This window comes from Pezoporus occidentalis, unplaced genomic scaffold (assembly GCF_034315485.1).
Source record: "Pezoporus occidentalis ecotype Australia unplaced genomic scaffold, CSIRO_AGI_Poc_V1 ctg1747, whole genome shotgun sequence".
NCBI lineage: Eukaryota > Metazoa > Chordata > Aves > Psittaciformes > Psittacidae > Pezoporus > Pezoporus occidentalis.
The window spans coordinates 1-24,687 of NW_026913583.1; the positions used below are offsets into that span (position 1 = coordinate 1).

General features: G+C 64.5%; 2 protein-coding genes across 2 annotated transcripts; one reads left to right on the forward strand and one right to left on the reverse strand.

Moving 5' to 3' along the window:
• The first annotated feature begins 2,571 nt into the window (after positions 1 to 2,571).
• HCFC1 (host cell factor C1) lies at positions 2,572 to 22,461 on the forward strand. Its single transcript, XM_062614278.1, has 25 exons — positions 2,572 to 2,637; positions 3,130 to 3,290; positions 3,381 to 3,589; positions 4,070 to 4,154; positions 4,255 to 4,361; positions 4,607 to 4,786; positions 6,729 to 7,257; positions 8,278 to 8,500; positions 9,088 to 9,282; positions 10,011 to 10,244; positions 10,330 to 10,434; positions 10,832 to 11,051; positions 11,121 to 11,263; positions 11,350 to 11,488; positions 11,569 to 11,789; positions 12,284 to 13,724; positions 13,807 to 13,976; positions 15,282 to 15,648; positions 16,805 to 17,116; positions 18,362 to 18,480; positions 18,729 to 18,860; positions 19,651 to 19,836; positions 20,447 to 20,765; positions 21,802 to 21,865; positions 22,080 to 22,461. The coding sequence occupies exons 1-25, from the start codon at positions 2,587 to 2,589 to the stop codon at positions 22,117 to 22,119; spliced, it is 5,952 nt and encodes a 1,983-aa protein (XP_062470262.1). The 5' UTR covers positions 2,572 to 2,586; the 3' UTR covers positions 22,120 to 22,461.
• A 441-nt stretch (positions 22,462 to 22,902) lies between these two features.
• Positions 22,903 to 24,613, reverse strand: CCNQ (cyclin Q; the record flags this gene model as incomplete). The annotated part of the gene is made up of 3 exons (XM_062614277.1): positions 22,903 to 23,140; positions 23,668 to 23,880; positions 24,446 to 24,613. Coding segments are annotated over 3 exons (591 nt in total), but the record flags the coding sequence as incomplete, so codon positions are not given.
• Positions 24,614 to 24,687: the final 74 nt, after the last annotated feature.

A 24,687-nucleotide genomic window follows, 5' to 3' on the forward strand; every position in this document is an offset into this window, starting at 1 on the left:
GGTTGGTAATGGGGCAGCAATGGGGTGTGATAATGGGGGGGTAATGGGGTTGGTAATGGGGTGTGATAATGGGGGGGGTAATGTGGTTGGTAATGGGGCAGCAATGGGGTGTGATAAGGGGGGGGTAGTGGAGGTGGTAATGCGGGGTGATAATGGAGTTGGTAATGGGACATCAATGGGGGTGATAATAGGGGCATCAATGAGACGTTAATAGGGCATTAACAGAGGAGTAATGGGGCACCAGTGTGGGGGCACTATTGGGGGGCAGTGTGGGGTAATAGGGTATCACTGGGGGGTGGTAATGGGGGCATCAACGAGGCGTTAATGGGGCATCAATTGGGGTGACAGTGGGGGGGTAATGGGGCATCGATGGGGCGGTAACAGGGGCATCAGGTTTAATGGGGCATCAGTGGGGGTGGCAATGGGTCATCAATGGGGGAATCAGTCGGGAGTCAAGGGGTTGGTAATGGTACAGTGAATGAAGATAGCAATGAGATACCAATGGGGTGGCAAAGGGGGTGTCAGTGGGGCATTAATGGGGCATGAATGGGGGGATCAGTTGGGGGGGTCAGTGGGCCAGCAATGGGGTGTCAGCATGGGGGTCCCATAGCCGTGTCAGTGGGGTATCAATAGGGCTGGGAACGGGGGGGGGGGGGCATCCATGGGGTATCAGTAGGGGTGTCAATGGGGGGAGCAAGGGGGTTGCCCCATGGGGGTGATAATGGGGTATCAGTAGGGGTGGCAATGGTGGGGGGGCAATGGGGGTGACAATGGGCTTGGTCAATGGGGGGGTGCCAATGGGGGGGTCAATGTGGGGTGTCTGTGGGGGCGCTGGGTTACCCTCCCCCATTCAGGCCCCGGGATGACCCCACTGGGGTTGGGGGTAAGGGGGGGGGGGGGCGGATGTCCCAGTGGGCGGGGCCATGGGCGGGGCTGACCCCGCCTCCCCCCGCAGCCACCAACCAATGGTTCATCCCGGCCGTGCGCGGGGACATCCCCCCCGGCTGCGCCGCCTACGGCTTGGGGTGTGTGGGTACAGGCTATGGGGTGTGTGGGTACACATCTATGGGGTGTGTGGGTACAGAGCTATGGGGTGTGTGGGTACAGAGCTATGGGGTGTGTGGGTACACATCTATGGGGTGTGTGGGTACAGAGCTATGGGGTGTGTGGGTACAGAGCTATGGGGTGTGTGGGTGCACATCTATGGGGTGTGTGGGTGCACATCTATGGGGTGTGTGGGTACAGAGCTATGGGGTGTGTGGGTACAGAGCTATGGGGTGTGTGGGTACAGAGCTATGGGGTGTGTGGGTACAGATCTATGGGGTGTGTGGGTACAGAGCTATGGGGTGTGTGGGTACAGAGCTATGGGGTGTGTGGGTACAGAGCTATGGGGTGTGTGGGTACACAGCTATGGGGTGTTGGGTATGGGGTGTGTGGGGAGCTATGGGGTGTGTGGGGTGTGTGGGTACAGATCTATGGGGTGTGTGGGTACAGAGCTATGGGGTGTGTGGGTACACATCTATGGGGTGTGTGGGTACAGAGCTATGGGGTGTGTGGGTACAGAGCTATGGGGTGTGTGGGTACACATCTATGGGGTGTGTGGGTACAGAGCTATGGGGTGTGTGGGTACACATCTATGGGGTGTGTGGGTACAGAGCTATGGGGTGTGTGGGTACAGATCTATGGGGTGTGTGGGTACAGAGCTATGGGGTGTGTGCTATGGGGTGTGTGGCAAGTACAGCAACGACCTCTATGTGCTGCAGGTAGGGGGTGTGTGGGTACAGAGCTATGGGGTGTGTGGGTCCACAGCTATGGGGTGTGTGGGTACAGAGCTATGGGTGTGTATGGGTGTGCTATGGGGTGTGTGGGTACGAGCTAGTACAGGGGTGTGTGGGTGCAGGTAGGAGGCTATGGGGTGTGTGGGTGTGCTATGGGGTGTGTGTACGGCATGGGGTGTACAGCAACGACCTCTATGGGTGTGTGGGTAGGGGGCTATGGGGTGTGTGGGTGTGCTATGGGGCTGGTGGTGTACGGCAAGTACAGCAACGACCTCTATGAGCTGGGTGTATGGGGTGCATGGGGTGTGCTATGGGGTGTGTGGGTACACGGCTATGGGGTGTGTGGGCAACGACCTCTATGGGGTGTGCAGGTAGGGGCTATGGGGTGTGTGGGTGTGCTATGGGTGTGTACGTGCAAGTACAGCAACACCTCTATGGGGTGTGCAGGTAGGGGCTATGGGGTGTGTGGGGTGTGCTATGGGGTGTGTGGGTACGGCAAGTACATGGGGTGTGTGGGTACATGAGCTGCAGGTGTGGGGCTATGGGGTGTATGGGGTGTGCTATGGGGTGTGTGGGTACGGCAAGTACAGCAACGACCTCTATGAGCTGCAGGTAGGGGCTATGGGGAGCTATGGGGTGTGCTATGGGGCTGGTGGAGTACGGCAAGTACAGCAACGACCTCTATGAGCTGCAGGTAGGGGCTATGGGGAGCTATGGGGTGTGCTATGGGGCTGGTGGAGTACGGCAAGTACAGCAACGACCTCTATGAGCTGCAGGTAGGGGGCTATGGGGAGCTATGGGGTGTGCTATGGGGCTGGTGGAGTACGGCAAGTACAGCAACGACCTCTATGAGCTGCAGGTAGGGGGCTATGGGGAGCTATGGGGTGTGCAATGGGGCTGGTGGAATATGGCAAGTACAGCAACGACCTCTGAGCTGCAGATGTGGCACTGGGCTATGGGCCTGGGGGGGTTACTGCCACTATGGGGAGGGTGGCCATTGTGGGGGTGTCGGTATCACTATGGGGTCGCTATGGGAGCGTCACTGTAGCTATGGGGGGGTCGCTGTGGGAGGATTGCTATTTTTATGGACCATCATTATAAGGAATTGCTGTCACTATGGGGGTGTCAGTGCTGTTACGGGGGTGTCCATGTCTTGCTATGGGGTCCTATGGGGCTGGGGGGGGGTTCTATGGGGCTGGGGGGGGTTTTCCTATGGTTCAAGGGTTGTTCCTATGGGGCTGGGGGTGGTTCCTATGGTGCAGGGGTTGTTCCTATGGTGCAGGGGTTGTTCCTATGGGGCTGGGGCTGCCCCATAGAAGCCGGGACTGCCCCTATCCCACCCCCCCCCCAGGCGAGCCGCTGGGAATGGAAGCGCCTGAAGGCGAAGACCCCCAAGAACGGGCCCCCCCCGTGCCCGCGCCTGGGCCACAGCTTCTCGCTGGTGGGCAACAAGTGCTACCTGTTCGGGGGGCTGGCCAACGACAGCGAGGACCCCAAGAACAACATCCCCCGGTGAGGGGGGCCCCCGGCGCGCCCCACGCCTGCCCCGTGCCCCCACAGCCACCGGTGACCGCGTCCATCCCTCCCTCCCCTGCCCCACAGGTACCTGAATGACCTGTACGTGCTGGAGCTGCGCGCCGGCTCCGGGGTGCTGGCCTGGGACATCCCCATCACCTACGGGGTGCTGCCGCCGCCGCGCGAGTCCCACACGGCCGTGGTGTACACGGAGCGCGCGGCGCGGCGCTCGCGCCTCGTCATCTACGGCGGCATGAGCGGCTGCCGCCTCGGAGACCTCTGGACCCTGGACATCGGTGAGGGGGGCAGCGCGCTTTGGGGCCGGCTCCTCACCGGTGCCGTTGTAATTGGTGCCATCGATGCCATTGGCGTCACTGGTACTATTGCTACCATCGGTGCCATTGATGCCATTGGTGCCATTGGTACCGTCAGTGCCATTGATGCCATTGGTGTTACTGGTACCGTCAGTGCCATTGATGCCATTGGTGCCATTGGTACCATCAGTGCCATTGATGCCATTGCCATTGGTGCTATTGGCATCACTGGTGCCATTGATGCTACTGGTACTGTTGATGCCATTGATGCCATTGGTTCCATTGATGCTATTGGTGCCATTAATGCCATTGATATTGCTGGTTCCATTGATGCCGTTGGTGCTATTGATTCCATTGGTGCTGTTAATGCCATTGATGTTGCTGGTGCCATTGATGCCATTGGTTCCATTGGTGCCATTGGTTCCATTGATTCCATTGGTTCCATTGCTGTCCCTGCTGCAGAGACGCTGACGTGGAACAAGCCCAGCCTCAGCGGGGTGGCTCCGTTACCGCGCAGCCTCCACTCAGCCACCACCATCGGCAACAAGTGAGGCCAGGGGGGCCCTGAACCCCCCTCCCCTGCCTCCCAGGCCCCCAGCCCCCTCCCCAGGCCCCCCTGACCCCACTGCTCTCCCCCCATCCCCCAGGATGTACGTGTTTGGGGGCTGGGTGCCCCTTGTCATGGACGACGTGAAGGTGGCGACGCACGAGAAGGAGTGGAAGTGCACAAACACGCTGGCCTGCCTCAACCTGGGTATGGGACTGCCCAAAACCACCCCGAAACACCCCTGAAACACACCAAAATACCCCTGAAATACCCCCAAAACACCCTGAAGTACCCCAAAATACCCCCAAAACACCCTGAAGTACCCCAAAATCCACCCAAAACACCCTGAAATACCCCAAAATACACCCAAAACACCCTGAAATACCCCAAAACACCCCAAACCCACCTTCAACCCCCCCAAGCGCCCTCCTGACCCCCCCGGTGCCCCGCAGACTCCATGGCCTGGGAGCCCATCGTCATGGACACGCTGGAGGACAACGTGCCGCGGGCGCGCGCCGGGCACTGCGCCGTGGCCATCGCCACCCGGCTCTACATCTGGAGCGGGCGGGACGGGTACCGCAAGGCCTGGAACAACCAGGTCTGCTGCAAGGACCTCTGGTACCTGGAGACCGGTGAGCGCGGGGGCCAGCGGCACCCCCATCCCCACCTGGGGCTCCCTCATCCCCATCGGGTACACTCGGGGATCCCCCCTCCCCACTGGTTGCATTTAGGGATCCCTGTCCCCATTGGATGCTCTCAGGGATTCCCCATCCCCATTGGTTACCCCCAGGATCCCCCCCCATCCCCATTGGATGGTCTCAGGAATTCTTCCTCCTCATTGGTTATTCCCAGGACCCCTATCCCCATTGGTTACAGTTGGGGCTCCCCCCTCCCCATTGGTTCCCCTGTACCCCCCATCTCCCCATTGGTTTCCCCATACACCCCCCATCCCCATTGGTTACAGTTGCGCCCCCCTCCCTCCCCATTGCCCCCCCATCCCCCCCATCCCCATTGGTTACAGTTGGTCCCCCCCCTCCCCATTGCCCCCCCGTACCCCCCATCCCCATTGGTTACAGTTGGTCCCCCCCATTGCCCCCCTCCCCATTGGTTACCCCCCCCCCCCCCCATCCCCCCCCATCCCCCAGTTGGTCCCCCCCCCCCATTGAACCCCCCCATCCCCCCCCCCCATCCCCATTGGTTACCCCCCCCCCCCCATTGCCCCCCCCCCCCCCCATCCCCATTGGTTACACTTGGGGCTTCCCCATTGTCCCCATCCCCATTGGTTACCCCAGTTTTCCCCCCTCCCCATTGCCCCCCCGTACCCCCCATCCCCATTGGCCCCCCCCAGTGCTCCCCCCCCATTGCCCCCCCGTCCCCCCATCCCCATTGACCCCCCCCCCCCATTGCCCCCCCATCCCCATTGTTCCCCCCTCCCCATTGGTCCCCCCCCCCCCCCCACCCCCCCCATCCCCATTGGGTCCCCATTGGTTTCCCCCCTCCCCATTGTCCCCCCATCCCCATTGGTTACATTGGGGCTCCCCCCTCCCCATTGTTCCCCCATCCCCCCCTCCCATTGCCCCCCCATCCCCCCATCCCCATTGGTTACAGTTGGTCCCCCCCCGTACCCCCCATCCCCATTGGTTACAGTTGGTCCCCCCCTTCCCCATTGCCCCCCCATAACCCCCCATCCCCATTGGTTACAGGCATTCCCCCCATTCCCCCCCATACCCCCCCCATCCCCCATTGGGCCCCCCATCCCCACCCCCCATCCCCATTGGTTTCAGTTGGTGCCCCCCTTCCCCATTGCCTCCCCATTGCCCCCCCATCCCCATTGGTTACACTTGGGGCTCCCCCCTCCCCATTGTCCCCCCATCCCCATTGACCCCCCCCCCCCCAGTTCCCCCCCCATCCCCCCCCTTGCCCCCCCATTGCCCCCCCATTGCCCCCCCATAATTGCCCCCCCATTCCCCATTGTCCCCCCATTCCCCATTGCCATCCCATTGGGGCTCCCCCCATTGTCCCCCCATTCCCCCATTGCCCCCCTCCAGTTGGTTCCCCCCCCTCCCCATTGCCCCCCCATTTAACCCCCCATCCCCATTGGTTTCAGTTGGTGCCCCCCTTCCCCATTGCCTCCCCATAACCCCCCATCCCCATTGGTTACAGTTGGTGTCGTCCCCCCCATTGCCCCCCCATACCCCCCCCATCCCCATTGGTTACACTTGGGGCTCCCCCCTCCCCATTGGTTCCCCCATCCCCCCCTCCCCATTGCCCCGCCATCCCCCCCATCCCCATTGGTTACAGTTGGTCCCCCCCCTCCCCATTGACCCCCCGTACCCCCCATCCCCATTGGTTCCCCCCAGTGCCCCCCCCCCATTGCCCCCCTGTCCCCCCATCCCCATTGGTTCCCCATTGCCTCCGGTTGCCCCCCCATCCCCCCATTGCTCCCCCATCCCCATTGGTTCCCCCGTCCCCCCCCTCCCCATTGCCCCCCTGTACCCCCCATCCCCATTGGTTTCAGTTGGGTCCCCCCCCCATTGCCCCCCCCTCACCCCGCTGTCCCCCCCCCCCCCGCAGAGCGCCCCCCCGCTCCGGCTCGGGTGCAGCTGGTCCGCGCCAACACCACGTCGCTGGAGGTGAGCTGGGGCGCGGTGCCCACGGCGGACTCCTACCTGCTGCAGCTGCAGCGCTACGAGCTGCCCGCCGCGCCCGCGCCCGCGCCCGTGCCCTCCGTGCCCGCCAACCCCCCCAAGAGCCCCGCGCCCGCCGCCGCCGCCCCGGGGCCGCCCGCGCCGCCCCCCCCCCCGCCGCCGCCGCCCTTGGTACCGCCCGCGGGGCTCACGCTGCTCCCGCCCAGCGCCAGCGGCGCCGCCGCAGCAGCGCCCCCAGCGGCCGCAGCCGGCACCAACAGCGGCGGCGCGGGGGCAGCGGCGCCCCCCGCTGGGGGAGCCCTGCAGGTGCTGCCCGCGGGGAACCCGGCCCCCGCCGGAGCCGCCGCCAGCGCGGGGGGAGCCGCGGCCAGAGCCGCCGGTAAGGGGGGAGATGGGGGCGACATGGGGAGGACGGGGGGCATAGGGGGATACGGGGGCGTGTGGAAGGGTAGGGGGTTATGGGGGGTAAGGGGATACGGGGGAGTTACGGGGGGATATACAGAGGATGGATGAATGGATATAGGGACGTGGGATAGAAGGGCATGAGGGGATATAGGAACAATAGAGGAATGTGGGGGGACATGTAGGGGGATATGGGGGTGTATGGAAGGATAGGGGGTTACGGGGGGTAAGGGGATATGGGGGAGTTACGGGCGGATATACAGAGGATGGATGAATGGATATAGGGGTATAGGGACGTGGGATAGAAGGGCGTGGAGATGTAGGAGGATATGAGGGGATATAGGGACAATAGAGGAATGTGGGGGGATATATAGGGGGATACGGGGGCGTAGGGAAGGGTAGGGGGTTACGGGGGGGTAAGGGGATATGGGGGAGTTACGGGGGGGATATACAGAGGATGGATGAATGGATATAGGGACGTGGGATAGAAGGGCATGAGGGGATATAGGGACAATAGAGGAATGTGGGGGGACATGTAGGGGGATATGGGGGTGTATGGAAGGATAGGGGGTTACGGGGGGGTAAGGGGATATGGGGGAGTTACGGGGGGATATACAGAGGATGGATGAGTGGATATAGGGGTATAGAGACGTGGGATAGAAGGGAATGGAGATAAAGGAGGATGTGAGGGGATATAGGGCCAATAGAGGAATGTGGAGGAATATATAGGGGGATATGGGGGTGTATGGAAGGATAGGGGGTTATGGGGGGTAATGGGATATGGGGGAGTTACGGGGGGATGGGATATACAGAGGATGGATGAATGGATATAGGGGTATAGGGACGTGGGATAGAAGGGCGTGGAGATGTAGGAGGATATGAGGGGATATAGGGACAATAGAGGAATGTGGAGGGATATATAGGGGGATATGGGGGTGTAGAGGGATATGGGGGATTGGGGGGTAAAGAAGAACATGGGGGAATAGGGGAATATGGGGGTAACGGAGGGGTATGGGGGGCATAGAGGGACATGGGGATGGGGGGATATGGGGGGTACAGGGGTAAAGGGACAGGAGGGCGCGGGGGGGGTGTTCCTGTCCCTCCCCCCCCCGCCCTGAGCCCCCCTTCCCCCCAGGTGTGCCGGCGGTGCTGAAGGTGACCGGGCCCCCCGCGGCGGCAGCCGGCACCCCCCTGGTGACGGTGCGCTCGGCCGGGCCCCCCGGCAAGGCCCCGGTGACGGTGACGTCCCTGCCCGGCGTGCGCATGGTGGTGCCGGGCCAGAGTCCCCAGGGCACGGTGAGGGGGGAAGCACTGGGGTCATGGGGGGAGACATTGGGGTCATGGGGGTGCATTGGGGTCATGGGGGTGCATTGGGGTCATGGGGGTGCATTGGGGTCATGGGGGCTGCATTGGGGTCATGGGGGTGCATTGGGGTCATGGGGGTGCATTGGGGTCATGGGGGTGCATTGGGGTCATGGGGGTGCATTGGGGTCATGGGGGGCATTGGGGTCATGGGGGTGCATTGGGGTCATGGGGGCTGCATTGGGGTCATGGGGGTGCATTGGGGTCATGGGGGTGCATTGGGGTCATGGGGGTGCATTGGGGTCATGGGGGCTGCATTGGGGTCATGGGGGTGCATTGGGGTCATGGGGGCTGCATTGGGGTCATGGGGGGCATTGGGGTCATGGGGGGCATTGGGGTCATGGGGTTGCATTGGGGTCATGGGGGGCATTGGGGTCATGGGGTTGCATTGGGGTCATGGTGGTGCATTGGGGTCATGGGGATGCATTGGGGTCATGGGGGGCATTGGGGTCATGGGGGTGCATTGGGGTCATGGGGGGGCATTGGGGTGCCGGGGGCGGTGCTGACCCCGTGCCCCCCAGGTGCTGGGCAGCTCCCCCCAGCTCACCGGCATGGCCGCCCTGGCCGCCGCTGCCGCCGCCACGCAGAAGATCCCCCCCGCGGCGCCCGCGGTGCTGAGCGTCCCCCCCGGCGCCACCATCGTCAAGACGGTGGCCGTGACCCCCGGCACCCCCTCGCTGCCGCCCAGCGTCAAGGTGGCCTCGGCCCCCGTCATGGTGAGAGCGGGGCCCCCCCCGGTGCCCCCATCCCATTGTGTGCCCCTCATCCCCTGTCCCCCCATTCCCTGGCTCCCCTTCTCATGTCCCTCACGTCCCACTGTTCCCACTGTCCCTATATTCCTGCGTCTCCATCTGCCCATGTTCTGTGGTCCATGTCCCGTACCACCACGTCCCCGTGCCCCATAGCCCATATCCCGTATCCCACACCCAATATTCCATACTCACATGTTTTATCCTATATCCCATACGCTGTATTTGCATGTTGTATACCCCATATATCCGTGCCCCATAGCCCATATCCCGTATCCCACACCCAGTATTCCGTACTCACATGCTTTATCCTACATCCCATACGCTGTATTCCCATGTTGTATACCCCATATATCCGTACTCCGTGTTCTATATTGCATATACTATGTTTTGTATTTCACGTTCTATATTCTGTGTCCCCATAACCCATGGTCCCCATGGTGTCCCCATTGTCCTCATTGTCCCCATGGCCCCATGGTGTCCCCATTGTCCTCATTGTCCCCATGGTGTTCCTATGGTGTTCCCATGGTGTCCCCACTGTCCCTGTTGTCCGCATGATTTCCCCACTGTCCCCATTGTCCCCTTGGTGCCCCCATGGTGTCCTCATTGTCCCTATGGTGTCCCCATTGTCCCCATGGTGTGTCCCTTTGTCCCACCACCATGGGGACCACTCTCCCCATTGCCCCCCGCTGCAGGTGACCAACCCGGCCACGCGGATGCTGAAGACGGCGGCGGCGCAGGTGGGGACGTCGGGGGGGGCCGCGGCCACCAACCCCCCCCCCGCGCGCCCCATCATCACCGTGCACAAGTCGGGCGCGGTGACGGTGGCGCAGCACCAGGCCCAGGTGGTGACCACCGTGGTGGGGGGGGTCACCAAGACCATCACCCTGGTCAAGAGCCCCATCTCCGTGCCGGGGGGCAGCGCCCTGGTGAGTGCCCCCCCCCATTGACACCCAGTGTGGGGGGACCCCTGCAAGCCTCGGTGGGGGGGTCTGACCCCACTGCCCCCCCCAGATCTCCAACCTGGGCAAGGTGATGTCCGTGGTGCAGACGAAGCCGGTGCAGAGCTCGGCCGTCACCGGGCAGGCGTCCACCGGCCCCGTCACCCAGATCATCCAGGTGGGACCCCCCCATGGCACCCCCTGACCCCTGTGTCCCCATGGCCCCGGGAACCCCATGGCCCCGGTGTCCCCACCACCCCCTGTCCCCATCCGCCCCTGTCCCCATTCCCACAGTCCCCATCACCCCCCCATCCCCATCTCCCCCATTCCCACCCTGTCCCCATCACCCCCTTTGTCCCCATTGCCCCCCATGACCCCCCTGTCCCCATTCCCCCCCATCGCCATTGCCCCCATCCCTCCCATCCCCATTCCCCCCTGTCCCTTATCCCTCCCTGTTCCCATTCCCCTCCTGTCCCCATCACCCCCCTTTGTCCCCATCGCCCCCATCTCCTCTTGTCCCCATCACCCCCTTTTGTCCCCATAGCCCCCATGACCCCCCCGTGCCCCCCCCACAGACCAAGGGCCCGCTGCCGGCGGGCACCATCCTCAAGCTGGTGACGTCCGGCGATGGGAAGCCCACGACGCTGCTGAGCACGAGCCAGGCCGGCGCCGCCGCGGCCAAGCCCACGCTGCTGGGCATCAGCAGCGTCTCCCCCAGCACCACCAAGCCCGGCACCACCACCATCATCAAGACCATCCCCATGTCGGCCATCATCACCCAGGCGGGGGCCACCGGTGAGTGGGGACACCCCCTTTCCATTGCCCCCCCCGGCGCCGGCGCTGACCCCATGTCATCCCCCCCAGGTGTCACCAGCAGCCCCGGCATCAAGTCCCCCATCACCATCATCACCACCAAGGTGATGACGTCGGGCACGGGGACCCCGGCCAAGATCATCACCGCGGTGCCCAAGCTGGGCACCGGGCACGGCCAGCAAGGGGTGACGCAGGTAAAAGGGGGGGCCGTGGCCATGGGGATGCCCCCGTGTCCCCTGAGCACCCCCCATCATCCCCTCTCTGGTTGTGCCCCCCCCAGGTGGTCCTCAAGGGCGCCCCGGGGCAGCCGGGCACCATCCTGCGCACGGTGCCCATGGGGGGGGTCCGCCTGGTGACCCCCGTCACCGTCTCTGCCGTCAAGCCCACGGTCACCACGCTGGTGGTGAAGGGCACCACCGGTGAGTGCACAGCCCCACTGCCCCCCCCCGCCATCACCACCCTCCCCCAGCCCCACATTGACCCCATTGCGTCCCCATAGGGGTCACCACGCTGGGCACGGTGACGGGGACGGTGTCCACCAGCCTGGCGGGCGCAGGGGGGCACAGTGCCACGGCCTCGCTTGCCACCCCCATCACCACGCTGGGCACCATCGCGACGCTGTCGAGCCAGGTCCTGAACCCCGCCGCCATCACCGTGTCCGCGGCACAGAGCACGGTGACGGCCACCGGCGCGCTCGGCACCCCCACCATCACCATGCAGGTGAGGGGGCACCGCGGGGAGCCTGCGGGGCATCGTCGGGCATGGGGAGGTGGTGGGCTGGGGGTGGCCTTGGGATGGGGGGCAATGGGGGCGCTGGTGGCAGTGGGGGTGCTGGTGGCAGTGGGGGCGCTGGTGGCAATGGGGGTCCCTTGGTGGCAATGGGATCCCTGGGTGACAGTGGGGTCCCTGGGTGGCAATGTGGGTGCTGGTGGCCATGGGGTCCATGGGTGGCAATGTGGGTGCTGGTGGCAATGGGGTCCCTGGGTGGCAATGGGGGCGCTGGTGGCAGTGTGGGTGCTGGTGGCCATGGGGTCCCTGGGTGACAATGTGGGTGCTGGTGGCAATGGGGTCCCTGGGTGACAATGTGGGTGCTGGTGGCCATGGGGTCCCTGGGTGGCCATGTGGGTGCTGGTGGCCATGGGGTCCCTTGGTGGCAATGGGGGTTTTGGTGCCAATGGGGGTCTCCTCATTGACCCTATCACCACTGCCCCCAGCCCGTGGCCCCCCCCACCCAAGTGACGCTGATCACGGCCCCCGGGGGGGGGGTTGAGGCGCAGCCGGTGCCCGACCTCCCCGTGTCCATCCTGGCATCGCCCACGGCCGAGCAACCGGCACCGGGCGGCACCGAGCCCGACGCCGGCACCGTGACCCTGGTGTGCTCCAACCCCCCCTGCGAGACCCACGACACCGGCACCACCAACACCGCCACCACCACCATGGCCACGGGGCCGTGCTCTAATCCCCCTTGTGAGACCCACGACACCGGCACCACCAACACCGCCACCACCACCATGGCAATGGGACCCTGCTCCAACCCCCCTTGTGAGACCCATGAGACCGGCACCACCAACACCGCCACCACCACCATGGCGGCGGGGTCCTGCTCCAACCCCCCCTGTGAGACCCATGAGACCGGCACCACCAACACGGCCACCACCACCATGGCAAGGGGACCCTGCTCCAACCCCCCCTGTGAGACCCATGAGACCGGCACCACCAACACCGCCACCACCACCATGGCAAGGGGACCCTGCTCCAACCCCCCCTGTGAGACCCATGAGACCGGCACCACCAACACGGCCACCACCACCATGGCGGCGGGGTCCTGCTCCAACCCCCCCTGTGAGACCCATGAGACCGGCACCACCAACACCGCCACCACCACCATGGCAAGGGGACCCTGCTCCAACCCCCCCTGTGAGACCCATGAGACCGGCACCACCAACACCGCCACCACCACCATGGCGGTGGGGTCCTGCTCCAACCCCCCTTGTGAGACCCATGAGACCGGCACCACCAACACGGCCACCACCACCATGGCCACGGGGCCCTGCTCCGACCCCCAGCATGAGATGGGGACGACCACCACGGCCACCACCACCGTGGTCACCGCGTCCCAGCCGTGTTCCACCGCATCCTGTGAGCCCCATGGATCCGGCACCACCAGCAGCACCGTCATGGCTGTGGCATCGCAGCCCTGCTCCAATCCCCCCTGTGAGACCCACGAGACCGGCACCACCAACACGGTGACCACCACCGCGTCCCGGCTCTGCTCCAACCCCCCCTGCGAGGCGCACGGCGCTGGCACCACCACCACCACCACCACCACCACCATGGCGGTGGGGCCCTGCTCCAGCCCCCCCTGCGAGGCGCACGGCACCGGCACCACCAGCACGGCCACCGGAGCCACAGCGTCGCAGCCGGGCGAGAGCCACGACGCGGGCACCGCCGGCACCAGCACCGCCGGCCCCAGCACCGCCGGCACCAGCACCGCCGGCACCAGCCCCGGCTCTCCCCCCCCCAGCGCCACCGCGGTGACAGGGACAGTGCCCGAGGGGCCCCCCCCCGCCTGCTCCAACCCCCCCTGTGAGACCCATGAGACCGGGACGACCCCCACGGCCACCACGGTCACCGCCGCCATCGGCACCAACCCAGGTGACGGCAGCACCATGGGGGGGGGGGGGGGGGGGGGGCACTGTGACCCCAGCTGACCTCTATGTGTGTGTCCCCCCCATAGAGCCCCCCCCGGCAGCTGCCAATGGACAAGGGGAGTCGGAGCCAACCCCCCCTGGGGAGGGTCCCCCCCCCGGCACCCCCAGCCCTGGGCCCAGCACCACGGGGCCCCCCCAGCCCCGCGCCGTCACCAACGTCACCGCGGCCACACCGGTGCCAGCACCCGCCCTGCCGGTGAGGGGGGGCCTGGGGACACGGGGGGGAGCATTGGGGATGGTGGGGGGGGGTCATAGAGGACCAAGGTGGGGCATTAAGGGCTCTTGAGCTCTAGTGGGGGGTCAGTAAAGGCTATGGGGGCACATTGGGGATGGGGGGGGCATTAAGGGCTGTGGAGTTCTATGGCGGGCAGTAAGGGCTATGGGGGGGCATTAAGGTCTATGGAGTTCTATGGGGGGCAGTAAGGGCTATGGGGGGGCATTAAGGTCTATGGAGTTCTATGGGGGGCAGTAAGGGCTATGGGGGGACATTAAGGTCTATGGAGTTCTATGGGGGGCAGTAAGGGCTATGGGGGGCATTAAGGTCTATGGAGTTCTATGGGGGGCAGTAAGGGCTATGGGGGGCATTAAGGTCTATGGAGTTCTATGGGGGGCAGTAAGGGCTATGGGGGGGCATTAAGGTCTATGGAGTTCTATGGGGCGCAGTAAGGGCTATGGGGGGCATTAAGGTCTATGGAGTTCTATGGGGGTGCATTAAGGTCTATGGAGTTCTGTGGGGGGGGCAGTAAGGGCTATGGGGGGGCATTAAGGTCTATGGAGTTCTATGGGGGGCAGTAAGGGCTATGGGGGGCATTAAGGTCTATGGAGTTCTATGGGGGGCAGTAAGGGCTATGGGGGTGCAGTAAGGTCTATGGAGTTCTATGGGGGGCAGTAAGGGCTATGGGGGGCATTAAGGTCTATGGAGTTCTATGGGGGTGCATTAAGGTCTATGGAGTTCTATGGGGGGCAGTAAGGGCTATGGGGGGGCATTAAGGTCTATGGAGTTCTATGGGGGGCAGTAAGGGCTATGGGGGGGCATTAAGGTCTATGGAGTTCTATGGGGGTGCAGTAAGGGCTATGGGGGGGCATTAAGATCTATGGAGTTCTATGGGGGGCAGTAAGGGCTATGGGGGGCATTAAGGTCTATGGAGTTCTATGGGGGCTATGGGGGGCATTAAGGTCTATGGAGTTCTATGGGGGCTATGGGGGGCATTAAGGTCTATGGAGTTCTATGGGGGCTATGGGGGGCATTAAGGTCTATGGAGTTCTATGGGGGGCAGTAAGGGCTATGGAGTTCTGTGGGGGGGGCAGTAAGGGCTATGGGGGGCATTAAGGTCTATGGAGTTCTATGGGGGTGCATTAAGGTCTATGGAGTTCTATGGGGGCTATGGGGGCTCACTGGGGATGGAGGCTGGGGGTCATAGAGGACCATGGGGGGGTCCCTGATGTCTATGGGGGTCCCGTCCGCCCCCCTGTAACCTCCTCTTCCCCTCCCCCCCTTCAGAGCATCTCCTCGCTGACGGAGCCCCCCCCGGACCCCCCCGCGCCCCCCAGCATCACCCCTCCCCCCAGCAGCAGCGGGGCCCCCCCCGCGCCCCCCCCGGGCTCCCCGGAGCCCTTGGCCGTGGTGGTGCTGCCGGGGGGGGCCGAGGGCGGCGCCGGGGGGGGGGCGGCGGCGGCGCTGCCCCCGGAGCTGCTGGGGGGGGGCGCGGGGGCGCTCGTGGTGCCGGGGCTCAGCCCCGAGGAGCTGGCGGTGACGGCGGCGGCGGAGGCGGCGGCGGCGGCGGCCACCGAGGAGGCGCAGGCGCAGGCCCAGGCCCAGGCGCTGGCGATCCAGGCGGTGCTGCAGGCGGCCCAGCACGCGGTGCTGGGTGAGGGGGGGCATGGGGGTACGGGGTGCTATGGGGTACCATGGGGTGCTATGGGGTACCATGGGGTGCTATGGGGGTACGGGGTGCTATGGGGGGACGGGGTGCTATGGGGTACCATGGGGGTACGGGGTGCTATATGGGGGTACGGGGGTGCTATGGGGGGTACGGGGGTGCTATGGGGGTACAGGGGTGCTATGGGGGGGAGGGGGTGCTATGGGGGGTACAGGGGTGCTATGGGGGTACCATGGGGTGCTATGGGGGGGAGGGGGTGCTATGGGGGGTACAGGGGTGCTATGGGGGTACCATGGGGATACGGGGGTGCTGGGGGGGGTATGGGGGTACCATGGGGATACGGGGGTGCTGGGGGGTATGGGGGTACCATGGGGATACAGGGACCCATACAGCAGCATGAGGGTATGGGGACACTTGGGATATGGGACATCATGGGGATACAGGGGTGACATGGGGACACCATAGTGGACAATGTCTCCATGGGGGTGGCACATGGGCAGGGTGGGCTTGGGACCCCCATATCCCACATCCCTTTACCTCGTATGCCATATTGCAGTATCCCTGTACCATGTATCGTGTATTACCGTATTTCTCATCCCACATCCCATATCCCTTTACCCTGTATCCCATATTCCCGTATCCCACATCCCATATCCCATATCCATATCCCACATCCCATATCCCTATACCCTGTATCCTATATCCCCGTATCCCACATCCCATATCCCATACCCATATACCTCATATCCCACATCCCATATCCCTATACCCTGTATGCCATATTCCCGTGTCCCACATCCCATATCCCTATACCCTGTATGCCATATCCCCGTATCCCACATCCCATATCCCATACCCATATACCTCATATCCCACATCCCATATCCCTATACCCTGTATGCCATATTCCCGTGTCCCACATCCCATATCCCATATCCATATACCTCATATCCCATATCCATATACCTCATATCCCACATCCCATATCCCTATACCCTGTATCCCATATCCCCGTATCCCACATCCCATATCCCCTACCCATATACCTCATATCCCACACCCCATAGCCCATACCCCTATACGCTGTACCCCATACCCCACATCCCGCCCCCAGGTCTCTCACCGCATCCCCCCCGTCCCACAGGCACGGCGGAGCCCCTGGACAGCGGCGCGGAGCCCGGGGGGGCCCCCCCCGAGCTGGGGGTGCCCGAGGGCGCGGGGGGCCCCATCCCCATTGTGCTGACTCAGCAGGACCTGGCGGCGCTGGTGCAGCAGCAGCAGCAGCAGCAGCTCGAGGCCGCCCCCCCCGGCACCCCCCCGGCGCCGCCGCCCCCCCCGGCCCCCCCCCAGCTCCCCACCGAGGCCTTGGCCCCCGCCGACAGCCTCAACGACCCCCCCGGCACCGACAGCAACGGACTGGGAGAGGTGGGGGCCGCCAGCGGAGCCCCCAGCGATGGTGAGTGCCCATTGAGCCCCATTGAGCCCATTGAGCCCCACTGATCCTTATTGACAACATTGATCCCATTGACCCCCATTGAGCCCCACTGATCCTATCAACTCTCATTGAGCCCCACTGATCCTATCAACTCTCATTGAGGCCCATTGAGCCCCACTGATCCTATTGAGTCCCATTGAGCCCCATTGAGCCCATTGAGCCCCACTGATCCTATCGACTCCCATTGAGCCCATTGAGCCCCACTGATCCTATTGACTCCCATTGAGCCCCATTGAGTCCATTGAGCCCCACTGATCCTATCGACTCCCATTGAGCCCCATTGAGCCCCACTGATCCTATTGACTCCCATTGAGCCCCATTGACCCCATTGAGCCCATTGAGCCCCACTGATCCTATCGACTCCCATTGAGCCCCATTGAGCCCATTGAGCCCCATTGACCCCATTGAGCCCCACTGATCCTATCAACTCTCATTGAGGCCCATTGAGCCCCACTGATCCTATTGACTCCCATTGAGCCCCATTGAGCCCCACTGATCCTATCAACTCTCATTGAGGCCCATTGAGCCCCACTGATCCTATTGACTCCCATTGAGCCCCATTGAGCCCATTGAGCCCCATTGATCCTTATTGACAACATTGATCCCATTGACCCCCATTGAGACCCACTGATCCTATTGACTCCTATTGAGCCCCATTGAGCCCATTGAGCCCCACTGATCCTATCGACTCCCATTGAGCCCCACTGATCCTATTGACTCCCATTGAGCCCCATTGAGCCCATTGAGCCCCACTGATCCTATCGACTCCCATTGAGCCCCACTGACCCTTTTGACTCCCATTGAGCCCCATTGACCCCATTGAGCCCCACTGATCCTATCGACTCCCATTGAGGCCCATTGAGCCCCACTGATCCTATCGACTCCCATTGAGCCCCATTGATCCTCATTGACACCATTGATCCCATTAACCCCCATTGAGCCCCATTGATCCCATTGAGCCGCATTGATCCCATTGAGCCCCATTGATCCCATTGACCCCATTGATCCTGTTGAGCCCCACTGCGCCCTATTGATCCCATTGACCCCCATTGACCACATTGGGCCCCATTGATCCCATTGACCCCCATTGACCACATTGGGCCCCATTGATCCCGTTGAGCCCCATTGATCCCATTGACCCCCATTGACCACATTGGGCCCCATTGAGCCTCATTGACTCCCATTGTCTCCCATTGACCCCCCCAGGCCTGGCCCCCCCCAGCGCCTTCGTGCCCCCGCCGCCCGTGGTGGGCACCAGCCCGGCCAAGCTGCAGGCGGCCGCGGCCCTGGCAGAGGTGGCCAACGGCATCGAGAGCGTCTCCGTGGTGAGAGGGGGCTGCGGGCTCACTGGGGGCAGCTATGGGGCACAAGGGCTGGTTATGGGTCACTATGGGGTGGCTATGGGGCAGCTATGGGTTACCATGGGGCACTTATGGGTCACTATGGGGCAGTTAGGGGTTACTGTGGGGCAGATACCGGTCCCTATGGGGCAGATCTGGGTCTGTATTGGTCGCTGTGGGTCAGTGTTGTTCCCTATGGGTCACTGTGGGTCTCTGTGGGTCCTGGGGTGCAGAAGCAGGAGCCAAGCCCCCCGAAGGCGCTGCTCAAGAAGGAGAACCAATGGTTCGACGTGGGCGTCATCAAGGGCACCTCCATGATGGTGACGCACTACTTCCTGCCGCCCGAGGACGCGCCGCCCGCCGACGTGCGTGCCCCTGCCGTCCTGGGGTGTCTCTGGGTCCCTATGGGTGCTCTGGGTCCCTATGTGTGCTGTGGGTGCCCCTGTGGGTGCTCTGGGTCCCTATGTGTGCTGTGGGTGCCCCTGTGGGTGCTCTGGGTCCCTCTGGGTGCTGGGGGTCCCTGTGGATGCTGGGGGTCCCTGTAGGTGCTGTGGGTGCTCTGGGTCCCTCTGGGTGCTGTGGGTGCCCCTGTGGGTGCTCTGGGTCCCTGTGGGTGCTGTGGGTGCCCCTGTGGGTGCTCTGGGTCCCTATGGGTGCTGTGGGTCCCTATGGATGCTGGATGCCCCTGGAGGTGCTGTGGGTGCTCTGGGTCCCTCTGGGTGCTGTGGGTCCCTCTGGATGCTGTAGGTCCCTATGGGTGTTGTGAGTGCTGTGGGTGCTCTGGGTCCCTCTGGATGCTGGGGGTCCCTGTGGGTGCTGTAGGTCCCTATGGGTGTTGTGAGTGCTGGGGGTCCCTCTGGGTCCCTATGGGTGCTGGGGGTCCCTATGGGTGCTGTGGGTCCCTATGGGTCCCTATGGGTGCTGTGGGTCCCTATGGGTGCTGTGGGTCCCTATGGGTCCCTGTGGGTGCTGGGGGTCCCTGTGGGTGCTGTGGGTCCCTATGGGTCCCTGTGGGTGCCGTGGGTCGCTATGGGTGCTGTGGGTCCCTATGGGTCCCTGTGGGTGCTGTGGGTCCCTATGGGTGCTGTGGGTCCCTATGGGTCCCTGTGGGTGCCGTGGGTCCCTATGGGTGCCCCACGCCTCGTGCCCCCGCAGGACGAGGCCGGGGGCGTCCCGGACCATTCCCAGCTGCGGCGGCAGGAGCTGCAGCCGGGCACCGCGTACAAGTTCCGCGTGGCCGGGGTGAACGTGTGCGGCCGCGGCGCCTTCTCCGAGCTGGCGGCCTTCAAAACCTGCCTGCCCGGGTACCCGGGCGCGCCCTGCGCCATCCGCATCAGCAAGGTACCGACCGCGGCCTGCCCCGTGGCACTGCCCCACAGAGACCTGCTTCCTGCCCCGAGCGTGACCCACGGCTTCAACCAACCCCCGCAGTCAGGGGCTTGGCCCCAGACACATCCTTCTGACTGTGTCCCCAACACCCCCATTGCCCCCATTATCCCCATTGCCCCCATCACCCCCATTGCCCCATTGCCCCTATTGCCCCCCATTACCCCCATTGCCCCCATTATCCCCATTGCCCCCCATTACCCCCATTGCCCCCCATTACCCCCATCACCCTATTGCCCCATTACCCCTATTGCCCCCCATTACCCCCATTGTCCCCCATTACCCCCCATTACCCCCATTACCCCAATTGCCCCCATTACCCCCATTGCCCCATTGTCTCCATTGCCCCCCATTACCCCCATTGCCCCCCATTACCCCCCATCACTCCCATCACCCCCATTGCCCCCTGTGCCCCCATTACCCCCATTACCCCCCATTACCCCCATTGCCCCCATTACCCCCATTGCCCCCCATTACCCCCCATCACCCCCATTACCCCCCATCACCCCCATTGCCCCCCATCACCCCCATCACCCCCATCGCCCCATTGCCCCCTGTTCCGCAGAGCCCGGACGGGGCGCACCTGACGTGGGAGCCGCCGTCGGTGACGTCCGGGCGCATCCTGGAGTACTCGGTTTACCTGGCGATCGCCGGCGGCGCGGCCGAGCCCCGGGGGGGCTCCGGTGGCGCGGGGGGGGGCGGGGGCCCGGCCCCGCTCGCCTTCATGCGGGTCTATTGCGGGCCCAGCCCCTCCTGCCTGGTGCCCGCCGGCAGCTTGGCCACGGCGCACATCGACCACAGCACCAAACCCGCCATCATCTTCCGCATCGCCGCCCGCAACGACAAGGGCTACGGCCCCGCCACGCAGGTGCGGTGGCTGCAGGGTGAGTGCGGGGCTGGGCTCTGGCGTGGGTCCTGTGGGGCTACAGGCCCGCCGTGCAGGTGGGTGATGGGGCCCTATGAGGCTGACCCACGTGTATGGGGCTGGGTTACGGTGTGGGTCCCACAGGGCTATGGGCCTGCCGTGCAGGTGGGTGATGGGACCCTATGAGGCTGACCCACGTGTATGGGGCTGGGTTACGGTGTGGGTCCTGTGGGGCTACAGGCCTGCCGTGCAGGTGGGTGATGGGACCCTATGAGGCTGACCCACGTGTATGGGGCTGGGTTACGGTGTGGGTCCTGTGGGGCTACAGGCCTGCCGTGCAGGTGGGTGATGGGACCCTATGAGGCTGACCCACGTGTATGGGGCTGGGTTACGGTGTGGGTCCCACAGGCTATGGGCCTGCCGTGCAGGTGGGTGATGGGACCCTATGGGGCTGACCCACGTGTATGGGGCTGGGTTACGGTGTGGGTCCCACAGGATTATGGGCCTGCCGTGCAGGTGGGTGATGGGACCCTATGGGGCTGACCCACGTGTATGGGGCTGGGTTACGGTGTGGGTCCCACAGGGCTGTGGGCCTGCCATGCAGGTGGGTGACAGGGCCCTATGGGGCTGACCCACATGTATGGGGCTGGGTTACGGTGTGGGTCCCACAGGCTATGGGCCTGCCGTGCAGGTGGGTGATGGGACCCTATGAGGCTGACCCACGTGTATGGGGCTGGGTTACGGTGTGGGTCCCACAGGGCTATGGGCCTGCCATGCAGGTGGGTGACGGGGCCCTATGGGGCTGACCCACATGTATGGGGCTGGGCAGTGGTGTGGGTACTACAGGGCTGTGTGCCTGCTATGCAGGTGGGTGATGGGACCCTATGGTCCTGCCCCACAGGTGGGGGGCAGCCATGGGGCTGGGTGCAGGGGGTGAGAGCATCACCACAGGGGACGTGGCCGCAACTTGTGGGGCTGCAGCTCTTGCTGTGATGGGACTTGTGGGGCTAGAGGTGCCCCCCCATCACCCCCCAATTCCCGCCTCTGCCCCACAGAGTCCAGCAAGGACGGAGCCGGGGCCAAACCCGCCAGCAAGCGCCCGCTGTCTTCCCCCGACCTGTGAGTGGGACCGGGGGGGATCTATGGGGCTTGGGGGGATGCTATGGGGGTGTCTCTGGGGCTGGGTTGGGGCACTGGGGGTCTTGCTGTGGGGCAGGAGAAATAGGCCTGGCCAAGCCGTGGGGTGTGTGGGGCTGGGCTATGGGGCAGCCCTGCCATGGCTGTGGGGTATCGCTATGGAGCAGCCCCACATCTCTACCCCCTCCCCCCCCAGGAAATCCGCTCCAAAGAAGCCGAAGGCCGAAGGGCAGTGAAGGACCCCGCGGGCCCCTGCCCCATAGTGGGGGGGGGGAGGGACCGGAGGCCGCTGTGGGGCTCAGGCTCCGCTGTGGGGCAGGAGGGGGAGAGGGGCAGGGGGGGATTTTTTTTACCTGTTGCAGTTGCTGGATGAAGTTTTGTACTCGCTGCCCCTCCCCCCACCGGCCCCCCCTGTACAGACCCCCGGGGGCCGCTATGGGGCAGCCATGGGGCGCTGTGGGGCAGCCCAGCCCCCCCCTCCCCCCCGTGTATTATAGTGTATTGGGGGCCCCTCCCCCCCGTAACTGTCGTTTTTGTGCTATTTTGAGAATTAAAAGACATTTTTTTGGAGAAAAAAATGGGGAGTTTGCGTGGGGGGGGAGGGGCAGGGGTGGGGTCGTGGTGACGTAGAAGAGGCGTCCGAGGGAACGTCACCGCTTATTGGCTGTCGGGGGGAAGGAGCAGTGTTGCGGCAACCTCATTGGCTGGAGAAGGGCGGGAGGGGCGGGGCCAGCGGCGCGCCCGGGTTTTGGCGGGAAAGAGCACGTGCTGCTGGCGCTGGTTGGCGGGAGCGGGGCCAGGCCCTTGCTCCCACTGACCCCCCCTCCCCCACTGGGTCCTATTGGGGGGGGGCACCCCAAGAGGCGGGTCCCGGGGGGGGGGCATGGGCGGGAGTCAATGCAGATCAAAGCAGGGCTCATCAATGGGATCATTTATTGGGGGGGTCAAAGGAGGCCGCACTCATGTGCCCCCTCCCCCCCAGGGAACAGGCACAGCTGTGGGGCGGGGTCGCATGGGGGGGTTGGGGAGCACAGGGGGGTCCATGGCTCAGTCCGGGGGGGCGCGGAAGGGTCTGTGCCTGTACTGGGGGGCACGGGAGGGCCCGGGCCTGGGGTCGGGGCTGGGGGGGGGCCCAGGCGTCACTTGGGGGGCACAGGGGGGGTCGTCACCCCCCACCTCGGTGTCGAGCCCATAGAGCCCCAGCAGCTCCCGCTCCAGCTCCTCCAGCTCTTCTTGGCCCAGTCCAGGGCTCAGCACCTGGGGGGGGACACAGCACCCATCACCCCCAGCACCCATCACACCCCCCCAGCACCCATCACACATCCCCAGCACCCATCACCCCCAGCACCTATAACACCCCCCAGCACCCATCACACATCCCCAGCACCCATCACCCCCCAGCACCCATCACCCCCAGCACCCATAACACCCCCCCAGCACCCATCACCCCCAGCACCTATAACACCCTCCAGCACCCATCACACCTCCCCAGCACCCAGTACCCCCAGCACCCATCACCCCCCAGCACCCATAACACCCCCCCAGCACCCAGTACCCCCAGCACCCATAACACCCCCCCAGCACCCATCACCCCCCAGCACCCATAACACCCCCCCAGCACCCATCACCCCCCAGCACCCATCACCCCCAAGCACCCTGTAATCCCCCTAGCACCCATCAGGCCCCCATCAGCCTCTTATAACCGCTCCTGGCCCCCCCATAGCCCCCGTATAACCGCCCCATCACCCCTTTATGCCCCCCTTTACCCCATAGCCCCCCCGTACCTGCCACCAGTGGGGGGGCGCGCCGGGGGGGGCCCCGCACCCGCACAGCTCCATGGCCAGGTGCAGCGCGGCGGCCGCCACGTGCTGGGGGGGGCTCTGCAGCCCCAGCCCCCCCGCGGCCCCGTCCCGCAGCAGCGCCCAGGCCACGCCCGGCGCCCCCCCCCGCCCCCCCCGCGCCCACTGCCCCAGCGCCAGCGCGAACTGAGCCAGGTACTGCGGGGGGAGGGGGAACGGGGGCGTCAGGGGGGGCCCCCACAGCCCCGGATGGGGACTGGGGGGGTCCCAAGGGTGCTGGGGGGGTCCCATGGGTGCTAGGGGGCTTTCATGGGTGTCAGTGGGTGCTGGGGCATACCATGGGTGTCAGTGGGTGCTAGGGGGTGGGTGCTAGGGGGGGTCCATGGGTGTCAGTGGGTCTGATAGGTGTCAGTGGGTCGCAGTGCCTGTCAGTGGGTCTGACAGGTGTCAGTGGGTCGCAATGGCTGTCAGTGGGTCTGACAGGTGTCAGTGGGTGTCAATGGGTGCCTGTTACTGTGAGGGGGTCTCATAGGTGTCAATGGGTGTCAAGGGTTCCCATGGGTGTTAGAAAGTCCTGGGGTGACCCACGGCTGCCAGTGGGTGCCAATGGGCGTCAAGGGGTCCCAGAGGGTCCCATGGGTGTCACTGTGTATCAATGGGTGTCAACGGGTCCCAATGGGTGTGAGGGCGTGTCAATGGCTGTCAATGGGTGTCACGGGGTGTCAATGGGTGTCACAGGGTGTCAATGGGTGCCAGCCCTCACCTTGTGCGCCTGCGCCAGGGGCAGGCGGAACCGCAGCACCCGCAGCACCCACAGCTCACACTGCATGAGGCTGTCCCGCAGCGCCCAGAACTCCGCGTCCAGCGCCAACGGGGGCACCCCAGGGTGCAGGCACCTGGACGGGGGGGGCACAGGGGCACCCAATGGGTGCTATGGGAGGTGGGTCAGAGGCACCCATTGGGTGCTATGGGGGGGGTCAGAGGCACCCATTGGGTGCTATGGGG